At 39.7% G+C, this 18,829-nt stretch overlaps 1 protein-coding gene across 1 annotated transcript in view; it reads left to right on the forward strand.

Annotated features, from left to right (window-relative positions):
• Positions 1-14,038, forward strand: part of JAK3 (Janus kinase 3) — a 39,979-nt gene extending 25,941 nt beyond the window's left edge. The window contains exons 12-23 of the mRNA XM_053456059.1: positions 108-192; positions 407-540; positions 706-838; positions 2,693-2,844; positions 3,809-3,959; positions 4,196-4,329; positions 4,845-5,034; positions 5,454-5,578; positions 9,267-9,439; positions 9,566-9,683; positions 10,579-10,689; positions 13,891-14,038. Coding sequence (XP_053312034.1) covers positions 108-192; positions 407-540; positions 706-838; positions 2,693-2,844; positions 3,809-3,959; positions 4,196-4,329; positions 4,845-5,034; positions 5,454-5,578; positions 9,267-9,439; positions 9,566-9,683; positions 10,579-10,689; positions 13,891-14,010 — 1,626 coding nt within the window. The 3' untranslated portion in view covers positions 14,011-14,038. The remainder of the gene's footprint in view (positions 1-107; positions 193-406; positions 541-705; positions 839-2,692; positions 2,845-3,808; positions 3,960-4,195; positions 4,330-4,844; positions 5,035-5,453; positions 5,579-9,266; positions 9,440-9,565; positions 9,684-10,578; positions 10,690-13,890) is intronic.
• Positions 14,039-18,829: the final 4,791 nt, after the last annotated feature.

The raw sequence follows: 18,829 nt of genomic DNA on the forward strand, positions 1-18,829 counted from the left end.
ATGCAATAGTGTACCATGCCTTTCTACTTCTCACACCTTTTCTAAGATATATCTATGTCTCTTGAACTGTTTTCATCATTTTGTTTCATTCAATTTTCCCACTTCAGTCCTTCCTAGAAGCAGCCAGTATAATGAACCAGCTCTCGCACAAACACCAAGTCTTACTGCATGGAGTGTGTGTACGGGAACAGAGTAAGTGTATGGTCAAGTTTGTTACATCATGCTGTGGGCCATGTTGTCTGATTACATTGTATTGTGTAATATTTTGTTTGTGCTATTTTATTAGTTCCACATTGTAATTTACATCACACACACTGTGATTGTGATTATGTTACAGCGTGCTTACAGTGAGATTTGTGGAATCAGCATTCATCAACTAACTAGTCTTGTATTAAATATAACCTAGTTATAATGGTGCAAGAGTTTGTATGCCTGGGAGCTCTAGACCTATATCTGAAGAGGCAGAAGCAGAGAGGTCCAGTTGCCATCAGCTGGAAGCTTGAAGTTGTCAAACAGTTGGCGTATGCTCTCTGCTACATGGTATGTTTTGTAAAAAATATGTAAAAATGAGACATAGATTTATGCTGAATCCCAAAAGTTCAGCTATTATTATATGTGAGCATTTTCTGATCTGTTGGTGATATGCCAAGATGGTGATATTTCCTCTTATTTTTCATTTTCCAATATCTGATTTGGCTCTCACAGGAGGATAAGCATCTGGTTCATGGTAACATTTCAGCTAAGAAGATCCTCCTAAGCCGTGTAGGAGACAAGGAGACACCACCATTTATAAAACTAAGTGACAGGGGTGTGAGCATCAGAGTCCTGGAAAAAGAAAGTGAGTTGATAATGGGAAAAATTGTACAGATGGAGCAATCATTTCATGATCACAGCCACGTGCACGTTACCCAATACTGTCTGTATTGTATTTTAGTAAATCAAGAAGAAGAGCCGACTAAGCTAGTTGTTATCTATTTTCCACCACAATCTATATACATATACTTTATAATAAACCTATCCATAGCGATATATAAAACACTGGTCAACACATCATGTTGATCAAACCATTAAGGCAGAAGGCGCATATATCTTTCCTGTGCACAAATAGCAATGCACTATTGCATATCTTTCCTGCACTATAGTAATGTTTTGGGTTTAATTGTTCATGATTCAGTAGGCAGATGTATTCACAATTGTTAATCCATTCACAAGGTTGAAATTTAGAATTTATTTTTGTTAATGGGGATCATCATAGTGCTGCTTTAGTGTTCAGGAGCTGATCTAAAACTGTAATATATGTTACATCATTTTCTACTCACTCTGCTGCCGTTGTTTCTTTTATGCAGCTTTGTGGCTGTGTGAGGTGAGAGAGTGCACATAGAAAGAGAAAACTTTTAGCACAAAATACGGTACTCGTTTTCTTGAACCAAAGCTTTATTGTATAGAAAATAGCCAACATTACTTTTTATCCAGCTCTATAACCTATTTCCACCCTACTTCTCTTTTGGGCTTGTAGCATCAGTCAGGGCCAACACTCAATGTCTTCCCTACCTTCTCCATTGAATGCTTCCTTGCCCCTATCTCCTTCTCTGATTCTTCTCTTGCATCTTCTTGTTCTTCCGTCTTCTATCTTTGTCCAGTTATAGTAAAAACACATAATGTTTATTATGCACTCCATCCCAAAGTTTTCTTATGCTACTTTTTACAATGTTTTTCTTTTCAAGCTATAGCTCACTAACCTGTTTGTTTCCAGGAGAAATAATCTTGCCAATTCATCATGGGTTATGAAGCTAGATATTCCTACTGAAAGGGCTTATCAGGTCTTGCTTAGTGTCTAGTTAATGTATGGAGAGTTCTTAAACACTAGCTAACAAATGTATGCATTATGCACAACAAAATAGTATCGTCTTTTTCAAGAGGCTCAATGAACATATCTGGGAACTCTAGGTCAACACCTGAATCCTCCAGGGCGCAGGAGCGAGGTCCTGACATTCCCCACTCCCTGCCCATTTCTCCTTTAAATGGGGGTGTTTCCCGATGATGTCGGCGGAGAAGCCCCTGACATCAGTGGGAACGCCCCAACGTCAGCTGGACCACCCACTGATGTCAGTGGGCAGTCCTGGAAGCATCTCACAAGTGTAGGCTCCAGGAACCCAGACCCAACAAGTTCCCAGGTATTTCAATGAAGTTGACACCTTCATAATATAAAGAGATATCAGCAAGCTAAAATGTCCACATCTTTTGCTAACTCACAGTTATCAGTGAATACATTTTTTCCTTTATGGAAGACATGAACCAAACATACTCTGTATGCATCGTCTGCTGCAATTAATAACCAGTCACCACAGCCAGCTCCGTTAAGCTTACAGTTATGTTTTTTATAAAAGGTATTGTACTTAATGTTTGGATGATAGTTAAAATTATTTAGACCGTCCATGTCTTTCCTTTGATCTTCTTAGCAATGCATATCGCCCAAGGAGCTGGACCTCTGGTACTGAGTGACTAAATAAGAGAGTATTAATATAACAGATTCTGATGGAACACAGTCACATGCAACCAATGGATTTCAAAACAAAATTGTCATACTGTGGCCTACTCATTATATTAGCACACTGAAGAAATGCCTTTTAAAAACTGGTGGTCAGTGGTGGTTCCATATTTCTGATGCAATGTTCCTCTTTTACATTTGCAGTGCTTGTAGAAAGGATACCCTGGTTGTGTCCAGAATGTGTATGTGATCCTAATAGCCTGACACTGGAATCTGACTGCTGGAGTTTTGGGGTCACACTATGGGAGATCTTCAATGATGGCATTGTGCCTTTAAGTATGGAGGATCCATCTATGGTGAATTTGGCCTCAGTGTCTTTGTGGCAAGTGGTTGTAAAACAGTCCTTCTTAAACGTTTTTCTTCGTAATTAATTCCACTGTCTGCTCCTTTCCACCTTCAGTCAATTATCACTATTTTACGAAAACTGCCAAAATGAGCTGCTTAAATACAATAAAAAAGTACTGCTTTTACCAAAAGAATGATTGATGTAAGAAACAACTTCCCAGCAGATGCTAGTGATCGGAGCAGAAGAATGTTCACCAACTGAATGTGAAGCTGTAGGAATTAATTTAAAGGGAAGGTGTAACCTTCCGTTAAAATACTTAGCATAAAGTAAAATACATGTACCTTGATATGCATCCCAAAATTTCATTTAAAAAAGCCACTCACCTTTAAGAGAAGCTGCTTCTCCAGAGCTGTAGTGCACAGTCAGCTCCGTTGTCTTCTATTTGTGCCAATTTGGCTTCTTGAAAAAAATGGGAATGTTTTCTGGGCATAGATGTAAAGGTTTGTATTAGAGCTCCTGGAACTCTCACAGAAACCATCACTTTCACTAGAGAGTATACCGCTTGTGTGCAGTGGCAAGCAGGAGATGGGGGACAATAGGAAGGTTCAACCCCTGTGAGCTTCTTCTGAGGAAAGCTCTTGGATGGCCCTCTATGACACGGGGCGAAAGGGGGAGCTGCCCAGGTCTAGTCAAATGTTTGCCCAGGGTCCAATCAATATTAAAGGCAGCCATGGATAACACACAGTTAAATCAATGAGATATCTTTGGGATAGCCCTTTGAATTGCATAGTAAAGTGCAAAACTCCCCAACTTTAGTGAATAAACTTTTATTTTCTCTTTTTTCTACTTCATTTAATCACACTCAGTGCATGTTTAGCATTGTTTTAACATGTGTGTGGGAGGTTCCTTTGATAGATCTTTATTTTTAACCATTCTACTGTTGTTTATGATATATTTGAGTTCTCATTCTTCAGAAACTGCAGTTTTATAAGGAACAGCAACAGCTTCCAGCTTCGCATTGGATAGAATTGGCTAGCTTGGAGCAACAGTGCATGTCTTACAACCCACTTTTGAGGCCCTCCTTTCGCTCTGTTATACGAGAGCTCAACAATCTTATTACATTTGGTAAGATATTACTTAAAAGGGTACAATATAAGCAATAGATCAAACCTGTAAATTAAAACAGAAATGCAACAGGCTTTGTAGCTGGGGGTTACAAATGTGTTGGATGTGAGCAGGAGAAGGTTGCTAAATGCCTGCTCTTTTTCCTATTTTAATGACATTATAGAAATCACTTTACAAACACATGCCTTTCATAGAAGTGATCATTGCCTAAATATCTATTTCATTTTTGCCCACAGATTATGAGTTGTTGGTGGATTCCAGAGGACAGCAGACAAGTGAAGGATTCAAAATGTCTTACCCTGCATGGAAGTATCAAGATCCTAGTGTTTACGAGGAAAGACATCTTAAGCATATTACATTTCTGGGCAAGGTGGGAAGGTGGACTATGTGTTCTCCCTCTGTTGTATTCAATTAACTCACATTTCCCTCCTTAAGTTTTTCATCAGTCTTAATTTTGGCATCCACCCTCTTGTACCTGTGTGTATGATTTTCATGCGGTGCCTTCAGTGATTGTGTATTCGCAAGGTTCTCTGTATGTGCACAAGATGGGCCCTCCCATGTTTACTCTTCATTCAGAATATGCTAAAATGACAATACCAAGCGCAGAAAAAGCTTTAATATCTGTTAATAATAGGATGTAGTCTATTCAACCCCATACAATTTGAGTGGATTTCCATCTATGCAGCTCTGGTTGGTGAGTGTAAGTGGATGTATGATAGGCATGGTCATTGTTCATTTTTGCAAAGTCTAGTCGAATGATCTGTTTTTTTGATTGGGCTTACTTACTGACTCAAAGGATATTAATCTACTCTGATACTTCTTTACTGTTTTCATAAGAAGGTAAAATTAATTATGAGCTATTGATCTTGCCTTCTCTATGTTTAGGGAAATTTTGGAAGTGTCGAGTTGTGCCGTTACGATCCCCTGGATGATAACACAGGCGAGTTGGTTGCAGTAAAGAAGCTGCAGCATAGTACCGCTGAACATGTCCGTGACTTCCAGAGAGAGAGTCTGATTCTGCGCTCCCTTCACAATGACTATATTGTCAAATACAAGGGGATATGCTATAGTGTAGGTGAGTGAAATGGGAGCATGCAAAATATGCAGGTATCTCTGTTCCAGGTATCTTCTTGCACTGATCTTCAACAAAATCTGTCCAAGAAACTCCTTTTATATCACCAAATACCATAGGACTATGCCCTTTACTCATAAAGCATAATATTTTCCATATAGGCCTCCTTCTGTACCCATTTAAGGTAAAAAAGCATGGCTTCAAAAGGGAAAGCGGGAGACCCAAGAGAAAGACAGACGTACTAAAAGAGATTCTAGTTGGTCAATTCTACAAATAATTTCATGCTTTTATTTTTTTCTTTTTGCTTATATTTTAATGCTAATTTATTTTTTAGTATCTACTCATAATTCCTTTAATCTCATGCTTTCCATATAAAATTTCTTTCCACATGAGTTGATATTTAAAACTATTTTCCTCCTAAGGTCGCCGCAGTTTCCAGCTGGTCATGGAATATCTTCCAAATAGGAGTCTCCGTGAATATCTCCCCAATAACCGAGATAGACTGGGTACCTATCATCTACTCCTCTATGCCTCCCAGATCTGCAAGGTTTGTCATTACAAACTGAGGGACATCATGCATTACGTCAAATTATGTCCATAACTGGGAACACCTTAAAAGGCTAACCTTGAGACTAGTGGGCCCCCCCCATGTGCCCCCCTAATTGAAACGCCGTCTTTTTTTGTGTGCAGCCATGATAGACGTGGAGGAGATAGAAAGGCGCCGATCGGTTGCTCAGGAATACGTTTTCAGCAACCTTTCGGCGCCTCTCACTTCCCTCCGTGAGGCCTCTGTCTTGGTCGCAGTGCCGGCATTTCATACTGAGCCCCGGAACATGACATCATATTCCGGCACTCAGCAGTGAAGCAGCGTGCACCGCGGAGACAGAGGCCTCGCGCTCCCACCGTAAGGGAACTTCAAAGGGGGGAGAGGATAGATAGTGAGACGGGGGAGGGAGGGTAGATAGGGAGAAGGGAGTGAGACGGGGAGAGGGGGTAGATAGTTAGGAGGGGGTAGATAGGGAGAAGGGAGTAAATAGGGAGAAGGGAATGAGAAGGGGTAGATAGGCCAGAAGGGAGTTAGAAGGGTTAGATAGGAAGAAAAGAGGGAGAGGGGGTAGATAGGGAGAAGGGAGGGTAGCAAGAATATTGAAATAAAGAGTCAAAATGAGAGAGAATGAATGGATTAATGTGTGGATGAATTGTGTGAATGAGTGAGAATGCATTCATGAATGTGTGAATTATTTGTGAAAGAATAAATGATTGTGTGAATGAATTGTGTAAATGAAAGTGAATTAATGAGTGACTGTAAAAGTGTTTGTGTGAATCATAGGTGTATAATTGATTTGTCATTATGGGACAAAGATGGCACAGGTATCGTGTTTATGGGACAAAGAGGGCGTACGCTCAACTGTTTGGGGACAATGTTGACTCATGCTGGGCTGTTTGGGGACAAAGATGGCAAATCCTATGTGTGTGTAATTTGGGTGCTGGTCAGGTTCTATGTGGGCAATGTGGATGCCAGGGCTAGCTTTGGGGTGTGCAACTTGTTATCTGTGCCTGTAATTTAGGGGGTTTTATCTATACCTTTAATGCTGAGTTTGTATGTGAATTCCAATTGATCTATACCTGCAAAGCTGGGTTTTTGTGTTATTCTGTTGATCTATATCTGCTATGCTATGTTTCCATACATTATATAAATATAATTATATACATTATATTATATAAATACAGGATTTGTATTTCTTATTCAGCTGATAAATACCTGGAGTGCTGTTTCCATGTGTTGTTTACTTGATGTGATTTCCGGTTGATCTATACCTGCAATGCTGGGTTTGTGTGTCCTGTTGATCTATACCTGCAATGCTATGTTTCCATACATTATTTATGTATACCTGAAAATCCAGGGTCTAATTCAGTTGCACGTGCTGTTTCTATGTGTTTATTTGATCTATACCTGAACTACAAGGAGTAAGTTAAAGAGAGGTGTGGTTTAGTGAATGAGGGGGCAAAGGGACTGCCTCATTATGAGGGAGAGGACCTCTCAATGTCACAGCACAGTCAGAAGGAGGGAAGACTGTACTGACTCTCACAGTCTTCCTCTGATCTGCAGTCAGTATGGCAAATATTTTTTTTTGGTGTGGTAGCGGAGGAAGTGATTGCGTGCTAGGGAGTGGAGCGGGGCCCAAGGAAATGCTTGGGAAGGGTCCAATTTTTTTACTATTAAATAAATTGGCAACAGGGTATAATATTAATATATATATCGGCAGCAGGGTCTAATATTAATATATATATATATCGGAAGCAGGGTCTAATATTAAAGAATGAAAAATAACTGCCAGTTCAGCTGTTATTTTTTAAATATATTTCAATCAAGGTTTTTAAATCAAAGAGATAAGTACATATTATGCATATAATGCATATATACATATATAGTGTATATGTAGCATTTTATAATTGCCCCCTTACTTTGATCCCTGCCCCCCCTACTTTGGTCCCTGTCCCCCCTACTTTGGTCCCTGTCCCCCCCCCCTAAATATGAAAGCTGGAGATTCCACCACTTGAGACCTTTCAAAATATTAACAGTCTATTATAGATTTACCTTCATAAATGAATTATATTGTTAACTGAGCATGTATTCAAGTGAAGATTTTCCTTTAGATGGAACCCTTGAACTGCTGAATATATAGTATTGTTTCTTCCGGTGTGTATTATCCTATTGCTAATATCCTCCTAAAGTCCTTCTACTGCTCCACCCAACACTTCACATAACTTCGCCTATCTATATATTAATCTATGCCACTTTAAACTTTCAAATGACATGAAAAAAAGGCTGTTGTGCTATCACCATATCCCAGCTCTGCACATCATCAAGTGGTGGTGTAGTGTAAAGAAGCTATATTGTTTAAGCCTTTCTCTTTGTATATTTATATGGCCAAACTCTGTTGATGTCCGCAGCTGCTAAATTGTGCAATGGAGGACAAAATGTAATATGCCACTTCCTCTTTCTTCTAAACCTTATAAACTGTGGACCCTCTTAGGGTGTGTATCTTCATTGTCTACAAGAAGATCTCATCTTCCTATATAACAGTATTGCCTGTGATAGTTGCATAATTCACTTAAATTATTGCCAATACGAAGTTTAGGAGCAATAAGAGCCCTAACTGGTTGCAACTGGACCCAGGTTCATGGTTCATTAGTTAAAGGAATGCCGTTAGCTGCATTAAAAGATTTGCAAAATTATTTTCAGTTTTTCCCTCTACATTGATTCAAGAAGTAAGAAGAGTTATCCTGATTCTGGCATTGATCTCTGTGACACTGTGAGTGTAGGGTTTAAAAGCACCATATCTCTGTGGCCTTTGTCTTGAGGCAGATTACCTATTGCAAGGAGCAGTGTGACTACTGTGACATAGATCATTGAGTTCATCTTGCTCCTTCCCCTAGAACAAAACATACATAGGTAGGCAAGTTGGGATTCTTGTGGAAATTTTTTTGCTGGGTGAAGGGGGTAGAATATAGTGCTTGGTAATATGCAAAAGCCTGAGAAGGATGATGAATAAAATACGAGTGGAAGTGAGATGGGGGAAATTGCTGGAGGTATAGGGAGGAATGGGAATGATAGAAATGGCTGAATAGGTAAATCGAGAAAAGTGTGAAGTAAAGGTGAGCCCATAATTTACCTTATTTAAGCAATCCTCCTTTAAGCTTTACCTGATAATTCAAATGTCTCAAAAGAACATTATACTATTATTTTATATCTGTCTTTGTTAACTTCTGTTTTCCTACAAAGTGCCACAGTCAACAACTATTAATGTATTTTAATTTTAGTAGTTTATCCAACATGTATCCTTACATTTATTTCACAAAATATGGTTATTCCCAGGCTCCATGAAAAGTCACATTGCAAAATTATACTCTATATAACTTTATTTGAAACTCTGCCAGTGGCTCCTCCACTCCATACAAGCCCTTCAAAGTGCCACAATCAACAACTATTAATGTATTTTAATTTTAGTAGTTTATCCAACATGTATCCTTACATTTATTTCACAAAATATGGTTATTCCCAGGCTCCATGAAAAGTCACATTGCAAAATTATACTCTATACAACTATGTTTGAGACTCTCCCAGTGGCTCCTCCACTCCATACAAGCCCTTCATAGAAGTATTTGTCCATATTATTGAATCACTGAACCACTGAATCTCTGCATAATATTTAACTACACTTGTTTCACAGGGTATGCAATACTTGGGATTTCAGCGATATGTACACAGAGATCTGGCAAGTCGGAATATTCTGGTCGAAAATCAGAATCATGTGAAGATTGGAGACTTTGGTTTAGCCAAGATCCTTCCTCAGGACAAGGAGTATTATGTTGTCAGAGAAAGAGGGGAGAGTCCCATATTTTGGTAGGCAAAAGGAAAACAAAGCTACATAAAAATGTTTCTTGATTAATGTTCTGTTCTGTAAACATCTACAGGTTTTTCTTAATTTCTTAATTAAGTGCCCCTGTTCACATGTTCTATGTTTCTCAGGCATGCTCCAGAGTCTCTTTCTGACAGTGTGTATTCCCGTGAGTCTGACATTTGGAGTTTTGGAGTCCTTTTGTATGAACTTTTCACCTACAGTGACAGGATCTGCAGTCCTCCTGCTGTGAGTGATTTTAAATGTTCCCACCCCTGTACCTGACCTACCAGCTGAAGAAGTTTGTTTTTAATAGGCTGGTTTCTGGCATTCTTCTGGCTGTAGTCTTAAAACATGTGTAAGCCAAATGATTGTGGTAAGACTGTAGCACAAACACTGTAAGTAGCCTTTCTGTTTCCTCACTCACATGTTCAGTTGACAGATTGAGATGACCCACGTCCATGTCAGATATGATAATGTGGATATTATTGTATTCATCTTTTTCTTTCATCCAATATTTGGTTATATTGCTGTCAGTCGGCTCCATGGCTGACTTTAAATACCAGGCACTCCAAGCCCCAAAACGACTGTAGTCACATGCTCAAAGAAAGGAAAAAAACCTTATTATATTGGGCATTGGTATAAACTGGAAATCAGACAGAGCTACCATTAATCACCATTCCTTTTGTTTCCAATATGGCACACAAAAAATACAGTTTAGACATATGTAATATCACTTTTGGGGGGGATGAGTTTTGATGAGGATGTGTTCTATTTGCATAGTCCACTTGGTTTGGAGTGTATGGAGAGAGACTTTATGCAGAGTTTGAAATATGGGCTTATCAGTATACCTACAGGAATTATTAGTTACACATAACCATAAGGTAGAGTTTTTTCCATTGTATTTTCAGTAGATCTAATTGAATTAAATCTAATTTATAAATGGCTGTTCAGTGCTCCAAAGACAAGCCAAGTGTGTATTAATTTTATGAATATTAAAGAAGATGTTGTAACCCTGTAAGTTTATGGATTCTCTAGAAATTCACCTTCACGTCTAAGAACCCAATGAGAATTTCACCATTTAGACACTGATCTGGTGATATTACATGTACTGTACCTGTAGTCTCCTCTCTGCTTCCCATAGGAGTATCTACGAATGATGGGATTTCATAATTCTCTGCAAACTGTGTGCTGCCTTGTGGAAATATTACGTGCTGGAAAGAGACTACGGGCCCCCTTCTCCTGTCCTGCTGAGGTGAATTACTACCAGCACCTTTAACTACCCTGTATTTAGAAATGGTGACTTGACAACAAAAAAGGGGCGTTAAAAACCTTTTTTTGAAATATACCGTATTTGCTCGATTATAAGACGAGGCTTTTTCCAGAGCAAAAGGTATAAGGCATTTCTGGGGGCAGAGTGGCAAGCCTGGGGGCAGATGTGCATAACTGGGGGGGGCAGGTTGGCAAATAAAAGGAAATAAAAAATATATTTTTCTCAATCATAGCTTTTATTAAATATGAAAATTAGCTTACATGAATTAATATTTACTAGTAAAACTTTTTTCCTATAGGGTAGTCTTATATTCAGGCTTTTTGTTTTTTTCCTAAATTAATATTTTGATTTAGGGGGGTCGTCTTATAATCAGGGTCGTCTTTTAATCGAGCAAATACGGTAAGTGAAATGTGAAAATAATAGCATTTAAGGCAAATTAAGGAAGTTATATAAATGTTGATCTTGCTGACTGCCTAAATTAATATATCTGATCAGTTTTTACAGAGGAAGGTTGAAGAAAAACAATGAGACATGTAAAGCTTGTGTTTTTAGAGAACAACAATTTAAAAACAGACAAATGCATGCGGCCAGATGGGATGCATCCAAAATTATTTAAATAGCCTTGGAGTGTCCTTGCAAAACAGTTGGCAGATTTGTTTAACCCCTTCACAACAAAGGAAGTAAAGCCCCCCCATAATGGCGTCCTGCTAAAACAGAACTTTTACTCAAGCGTAATTGGTGTTGCTGCCATGCCTCAATATCAAGGCATTCAGCAATATAACCGCCCTACCCGGATTGCCTTGTGTTTCCTCCGAAGAGCAACCACAAGTGCCATCACTGACTGACATTGCTGCCACTTACTAGTGATGTCCGGATCATGAACGAATCGTTCATTTGATCCGGTTCTTTTTAGTGATCCGGATGAATCGGTTCACTAGACTGAACGATTCATTTGTAGCGGTTCAGTCTGTGAATCATGCAGCTGTAACCTGATCCTAGAGCTGTGAGTCATCTGCAGAGCACTCAGCCACAGACTCTGGGGTCAGGTTACAGCTCATTAATTCACACAGGAAGGATGACTCATAGAGTCAGAGACTCGTTCAAAGATTCGAATGATCCGAAGAGTCGAATGAACCGAAGAGTCGAATGAACCGAAGAGTCGAATGAACCGAAGAGTCGAATGAACCGAAGAGTCGAATGAACCGAAGAGTCGAATGATTCGAATCTTACAGGGATCCGGATCTTACAAGGATCTGAATCTTACAGAGATTCGAATCATTCAGAGAATATTACTGATACCATACTTTTATAAATAAATACATTAATAATGTTCACACTGCCCCCAGGATTTAGATTCCCCTGAGTTTGCCCCCATTTACCTATAACTGCACCTACAGTTAACTTTATTAAATAAATTAAATTAACCCTCAGTCATCAGCATAAAATTAACCCTTATACCCCATCAACCATAACTGCCCCTGAAATTAACCGTAAAGATCCCATTAACCATAACGGCCCCTGAAATTAACCCTAAATACTCCATTAACCATAACTGCCCCTAAATTAATTGCATATACTCCAGATAAATTACCTAATAAATTGGTATGGTTGATGGGGTCTTTAGTGTTAATTTAGGGGCAGTTATGCTTAATGGGGTGTTTAGGGATAATTTAGGGGCAGTTATGCTTAATGGGGTCTTTAGTGTTAATTTAGGGGCAGTTATGTTTAATGAGGTGTTTAGGGTTAATTTGGGGGCAGTTATGCTTAATGGGGTGTTTAGGGTTAATTTAGGGGCAGTTATGCTTAATGGGGTGTTTAGGGTTAATTTGGGGGCAGTTATGCTTAATGGGGTGTTAAGGGTTAATTTTAGGGGCAGTCATGGTTGATGGGGTGTTAAGGGTTAATTTTAGGGGCAGTCATGGTTGATGGGGTGTTTAGGGTTAATTTAATGGTGAGGATTAATTTAATAAAGTTAGCTTAAGGTGCAGTTGCAGGTAAAGGGGAATGTAAATCCTGGGGGCAGTGATTATTAATGTATTTATTTATAACAGTATGGTGACATTCTCTGAATGATTAGAATGCCAATGAAGGCAGAGAGTCGTTCAAAGATCCGGATCTTACAATGATCCGGATCTTACAATGATCCGGATCTTACAGTGATCCGGATCTTACAGTGATCCGGATCACTGTAAGATTCGGATCCCTGTAAGATCCGAATCTTTGAACGACTCTCTGCCTTCATTGACATCACTGGAGGCAGGGGGGAGGATTCATAATGAAAGGGGCGGGCCAATCGTTAGTGTGCCTGCACGGAGTTACTGGAAAACAGTAACTCCGTGCAGGCACACTGAGTGATCCGAAGATCCGGATCATGAATCGGATCATTTCAGTGAACGAATCGAAATGATCCGATTCACTTTAATGATCCGAACTTCCCATCACTACCACTTACAAGACCAACTGAAAAGCGAACGAGTTTACAAGGGTCTATCCAGAACTCTTGAGCCCCCCTGGAGTTTGAACACAGGTACTGCATACAACCATGCAAGTCAAAGGAGCCAAGTGCACTGATCATAATGTGATTAGTAAAATAATTTAAAAAAAAAAAAAATTAGGAAAAAAAATTGTAAAAATGTCATAATTGGGTAACATGTGAAAATAATTGCCCACTGATGTCACCATCAAGGGAACCACCCAGTTCCAACAAATATTTTTTAAATAGCTCAAACATATATAAATAGAAAGAAAGAAAGAAAGAAAAAGTTCTTATGAGCAAGTTCTAAAATTACCACTATGTCTTCACAAAAATTGCCGCATGGAAAGAGTTAAAATACTCCTAAAACTGGAGCGTCAGAAGTTTAGGCAATGCAAGGAAGTTTTATTTTATTGAAAGGCTGGTTAAATAAGTGGAACAGCCTCCCAGCAGTAGTGGTAGAGGCTAATACAGCGAGAAAATTTAAACATGCTTGGGATACGTATAAATCAATCCTTAATCTAAGATAGGGTCAATGACTGATTAAGATGTGAATCTGTAATTCAGGCCCAAATGTTTAATATCTGATGTCAAATTCTTTGCTTCTACGTTTCTGTATCACCCTTTGTGTAACTGTATTTATCACTGTATATGATCTCACCTTAAACTGAATTGTTTGGCTCTATGAAATGTTTGTGTCTTTACTGTAGGTATACAAGTTGATGCTTTCTTGTTGGTCTTCCTTCCCCTCTGAACGGCCATCTTTTAGAGACCTGGAGCTTCAAGTTGATCAGTTTCGAGAAACCTGCATTAATGTTGGCTTTCAATGATGTGAAGTTCCAGATCATGTAAAGTTTAACCTGTAAAAGTTAAACCTCCTAATATGTTTCTGATAATTTTTAACCATTGTACAAGCTTATCTAATAGCCACACAGTGCAGGCAAACGCAGACATGGTGCCATCAGATGCAAAGATATCAAGGTTGAAACAAATGATTATTGGGTCTTTGAGGGGAACATATTACTTCAGGGGTACTTTTTGATGATCTTCAAGTCAAACTTTCTATGAAGCTAGCCATATTGTCCCATATTGCTGTGGAACTTTTTTGAAATACACTTTCTGTGGTTGTACCTTCCAGTGTGTTAACATGCAGGTGTTATCCACTTTAAGATAGGACATCCACATGCAGGTGCAATGCAAATCAGCTTAATAGCAGTTTAGTTGACAAAATAATGCCAAATTTACACTGAATTGAAAGTCCCTGTGATGCAAACAAGCTACTACTGTTTAGGCAACCTAATCTAAATTCAGGTTGTAATTTAGGGATTTTAAGGCGGGTACCACAGCAGATAATGTACCTATATACACAGACACAAAATGCACACAATATAAACTATCCACATACATATTTAGATACACTTTTCATGCATCAGACAATTATTATTATTATTATCTTTTATTTATATAGCGCCAACAATTTACGCAGCGCTTAATGCAATACATAAATTCAAGGGTTATGACAAGATGAGAATTGACAGACTAAGACAAACCGATACATTAGGTGGAGAGAGCCCTGCTATAATTGTGTTTTGGTACATTCTGTAACGCAGCATATTGTCAAAAATACATGGCATTCCATCATTGACCAGAGAGGGGAGGTTTAGGTTGCAAGGTGTAATTAGAGAGAACACAATTAGCAATGACGGGAGCCACCTTGACTGAGGTGTCTATTGCTCTCAAAGCAGTGTTCCTTGCAATTAATTGGGCCATTATGTGTGCATATTAACATATTCACCACCTGGGTTTGTGGCTTGGACTTGGTGATCTGTTGCATGTCTGATGGAATGTTCTCCTGTTATTTAATAAAGTAATAATGCTGGATCTTCCATAATTTACCTTTCCTTATTCAAGCATTTTTTTCAGTTTGCTAAAACATTTGTCAAAGGAGGAGATCCCCGCTGAGATGGCAATTTTATCAAAATATAATGGCTTGCTCCCCTTAATTATATTTGAGACAGAATATGTGATTATTTGCTTACACTGATATAGTTACATTGTTGTGGTTTGATTTAAGCAGTAACAACTATAGCAATTAAATTAAAATTACTTAAAGATAATTAACACTAATATACAGTAAATACCTAATTGCATCAAATGTATCATTTATATAACTTCTAATTTTAAATCTATAGTAATCTATATAGTATCTGGTGTAATGCAGTTCTAACTCTGATTGGTCTGAACCAGGGGCGGGCTGGGCCGGGGGGCAGGGGGGCAATTGCCCCCCAGGCCGCCCTAAATCCGGGCCGGTGGGCCGGACGGACGACCGGCAGACAGACATTCAATGCGGCTGCGGCCGCAAAGTTAAAAACTAAGCGGCCGCGAGCAGGATTGAATACGGCCGTCATGCGTACCTGGCGGGGGAGGGAGGGGGGCGGTCCGCCCCGGCTGCCGCTCATCTGAGGGGTGCCACCATGCCGGCACGCCTCCAGTTTCTGGAGGCGTGCCGGCATGGTGGCACTCCTCAGATGAGCGGCAGCCGGGGCGGACCGCCCCCCTCCCGTTTCGGTGCGCGCGGCAACAACACTGAAGCCACGCCCAACATTTTCCGCGCTCAGTGCACCGGAAGGACAGGAAGAAGAAGAAGTAGAAGAAGAAGAAGAGGAGGAAGAGGAAACGTGAGAGTGAAAGAAGAAAAGGTAGGAGAGAGTGGATTAGTGTGTGAGAGTGATGAGTGTTATGCTGAATGTAAGTGTGTGAGAGTGATGGTTGTTATGCTGAATGTAAGTGTGTGAGAGTGATGGGTGTTAAGGTAAATGTACGTGTGTGATAGTGATGGGTGTTATGCAGAATGTAAGTGTATGAGAGTGATGGGTGTTATGCTGAATGTAAGTGTGTGAGAGTGATGGGTGTTATGCTAAATGTAAGTGTGTGAGAGTGATGGGTGTTATGCTGAATGTAAGTGTGTGAGAGTGATGGGTGTTATGCTAAATGTAAGTGTGTGAGAGTGATGGGTGTTATGCTGAATGTAAGTGTGAGAGTGATGGGTGTTAAGCTGAATGTAAGTGTGTGAGAGTGATGGGTGTTATGCTGAATGTAAGTGTGTGAGAGTGATGGGTGTTATGCTGAATGTAAGTGTGTGAGAGTGATGGGTGTTATGCTGAATGTAAGTGTGTGAGAGTGATGGGTGTTATGCTAAATGTAAGTGTGTGAGAGTGATGGGTGTTATGCTGAATGTAAGTGTGTGAGAGTGATGGGTGTTATGCTAAATGTAAGTGTGTGAGAGTGATGGGTGTTATGCTGAATGTAAGTGTGAGAGTGATGGGTGTTATGCTGAATGTAAGTGTGTGAGAGTGATGGGTGTTATGCTGAATGTAAGTGTGTGAGAGTGATGGGTGTTATGTTGAATGTTTGTAAATGAGGGTTTCAGATAGCATGGATGTGTAAGTGTTGGGGGATAGCTTGGCATAGGGAGTCCGTAATCACATTCCTTTCATGCCCAGATTCCAGCATGTAGTGGCTGCCTAGGCATGATAGGAGTGTGATTGCTGTTATAAATTATTTTTTGGTCCAACTTCGGTGTGTGAACACTTTTATTGGACAGAATAATTCAATGACAGTATTAATATATATACATATTGATATATATAATTGCAAACAGCAATCACACTCCTATCATGCTAAGTCAGCCAGCACATGCTAGAACCTGGGCATGATAGGATTGTGATTGTTGTTATATATATGTGTATATATATATATATATATATATATATATATATATATATATGTGTGTTAATATTATTGTTGATTTTTTTGTCTAATTTTGGTGTTACTTTTAATAAAGTATTTTAAAGTTTTTTTTTGTTTGTTTTTTTTTCTGTTTTGGCCAAGTGAATGCTGAATTTTTAGTTTCAGTCCAGAATTTTCATTTCGGTGCATCACTACTATATACTATGCCAGTCACTAAAGTGGTAAGCCTACACCACATCAATGTTTGGCTTAGTATATAGTGATAGGGGTTGTCAGTGTCTGGCTCAATGTATAGGCACACATTGACGGTGGTACCGTGTAATCCCTAAGCATATAATGTAACAAATATGCTGTACCCCTGTCAATGTTTGCCTAACCATAGAAACTATGCAGTTTTAAAGTGTGTGTGTGGGGGGGGGTGCCACATACAGGGTCTGCCACAGGTGCCAAATACTCTAGGTACGCCCCTGCATCATGCGGCTGTCAGACCCAATGGCCATGCCTCAGCTCCTCTTCCCACGTCTTAAAAGGGGTGTGATGAAGAGCTGAGGCATGCGGTGTTTGCACGCCGGCCACTTTAATTTCATTAGGCACTGGTGGAGTGACTGCCGCACGACGGCCGCTTTCAATGTCGCTCGCAGCCGCTTTGATGGTGCAATGGGCCAGTTGACTAGACTTGCCCCCCAGGCCTTAGGCTGCCAGCCCTCCCCTGGTCTGAACAGTTTGGACCATTACAATCTCTCAGCAATTCTTGTTGTTTATGTTGATGCACATCGAAGATATTCTGAATTCTGTGAAGGCTGTTTAGAGCACTATACGTAGAACATACCATAATTGTCCAGCATTTCATGCTAATAATCAGTAGAGTAAATATAAAGCATTTGGCATCATTTATATTAGGATAAATATCTGTTTATAGAGAGCGTAAGTTGAAGCAGTGAAATGTGCATTCCAGTTTATTATGTACTCTTTCTGTTTTAATTATTGAGAGCTAATAAATCAACTACTTAGTAAGGTTGATGTAGCTATGTCCTGTGATGTAAGTGCAGTCATGTTTTAGCAAAGTCTTTGTGTTCGTCTTTGTGTTCGTCTTCGGGAAAAAAGTTCTTCGTATCCTGCAAATATTCACCCGTTCCTGTGTTCATTTCCTGTGAATATTCGTGTACGTTATTCATGTTCATTTCTATCTTAGCCCCTAGCAGGGGTTAATACTTGGTTAACATCTGCACTTCATTGGTTGATGACAGGCGAGCCCCCTGCTGGCGTCCAATAGAGTCGCACACAGGGACCTTTAAATCATGGGGCGATCCGAGGTGCTACTGAAGTGTACTGAAGTGTACTTTGCCCTAAAATGAAATCCCCATTCCTCCCAGGCCAAGTTGCTCAGAGCAGTTGTCTAAGACTTACACAAACACTCTGAGCAACTTGGCCTGGGAGAAACCAGGATTATTTATTTATCATATTACATCCATAGTTTAAGAAAAGAATAATAGGGGATTTTAGACCACTTTTACATACTTTGCTAACATTTGCAATTTACCAACAACCCAAATTTGCCGGGACAGAACTGGAAAAAACAGGACTGTCCCAGAAAAGTAGGGGCTGTTGGCAGCTATGCGGATGGAAGAATGTGGGGGGAAAAAAACATTTGAGAGTGGACTTTCAGAACTCAGACATTAGGCCCTAGCGTAAACTGACTACACCGGCGGAGGTAGCAAGCATTGACACAACGCAAACAGACGCAGCCAGGGGGAGAAACTACCTTGACCATTAGGGACATTTGAGACATGACTTTAGCCAGGAAGCGAACTAGCTGGCAAAAGACGCTGGCACCACCACCAGTAGAAGTAGCATTAGAAACGGAAAAGGTGAATGAGTAGGCAATTGACGACCCTCTCA

The sequence above is a fragment of the Spea bombifrons genome, chromosome 1 (genome assembly GCF_027358695.1).
Source record: "Spea bombifrons isolate aSpeBom1 chromosome 1, aSpeBom1.2.pri, whole genome shotgun sequence".
NCBI classification, from domain to species: Eukaryota; Metazoa; Chordata; class Amphibia; order Anura; family Pelobatidae; genus Spea; species Spea bombifrons.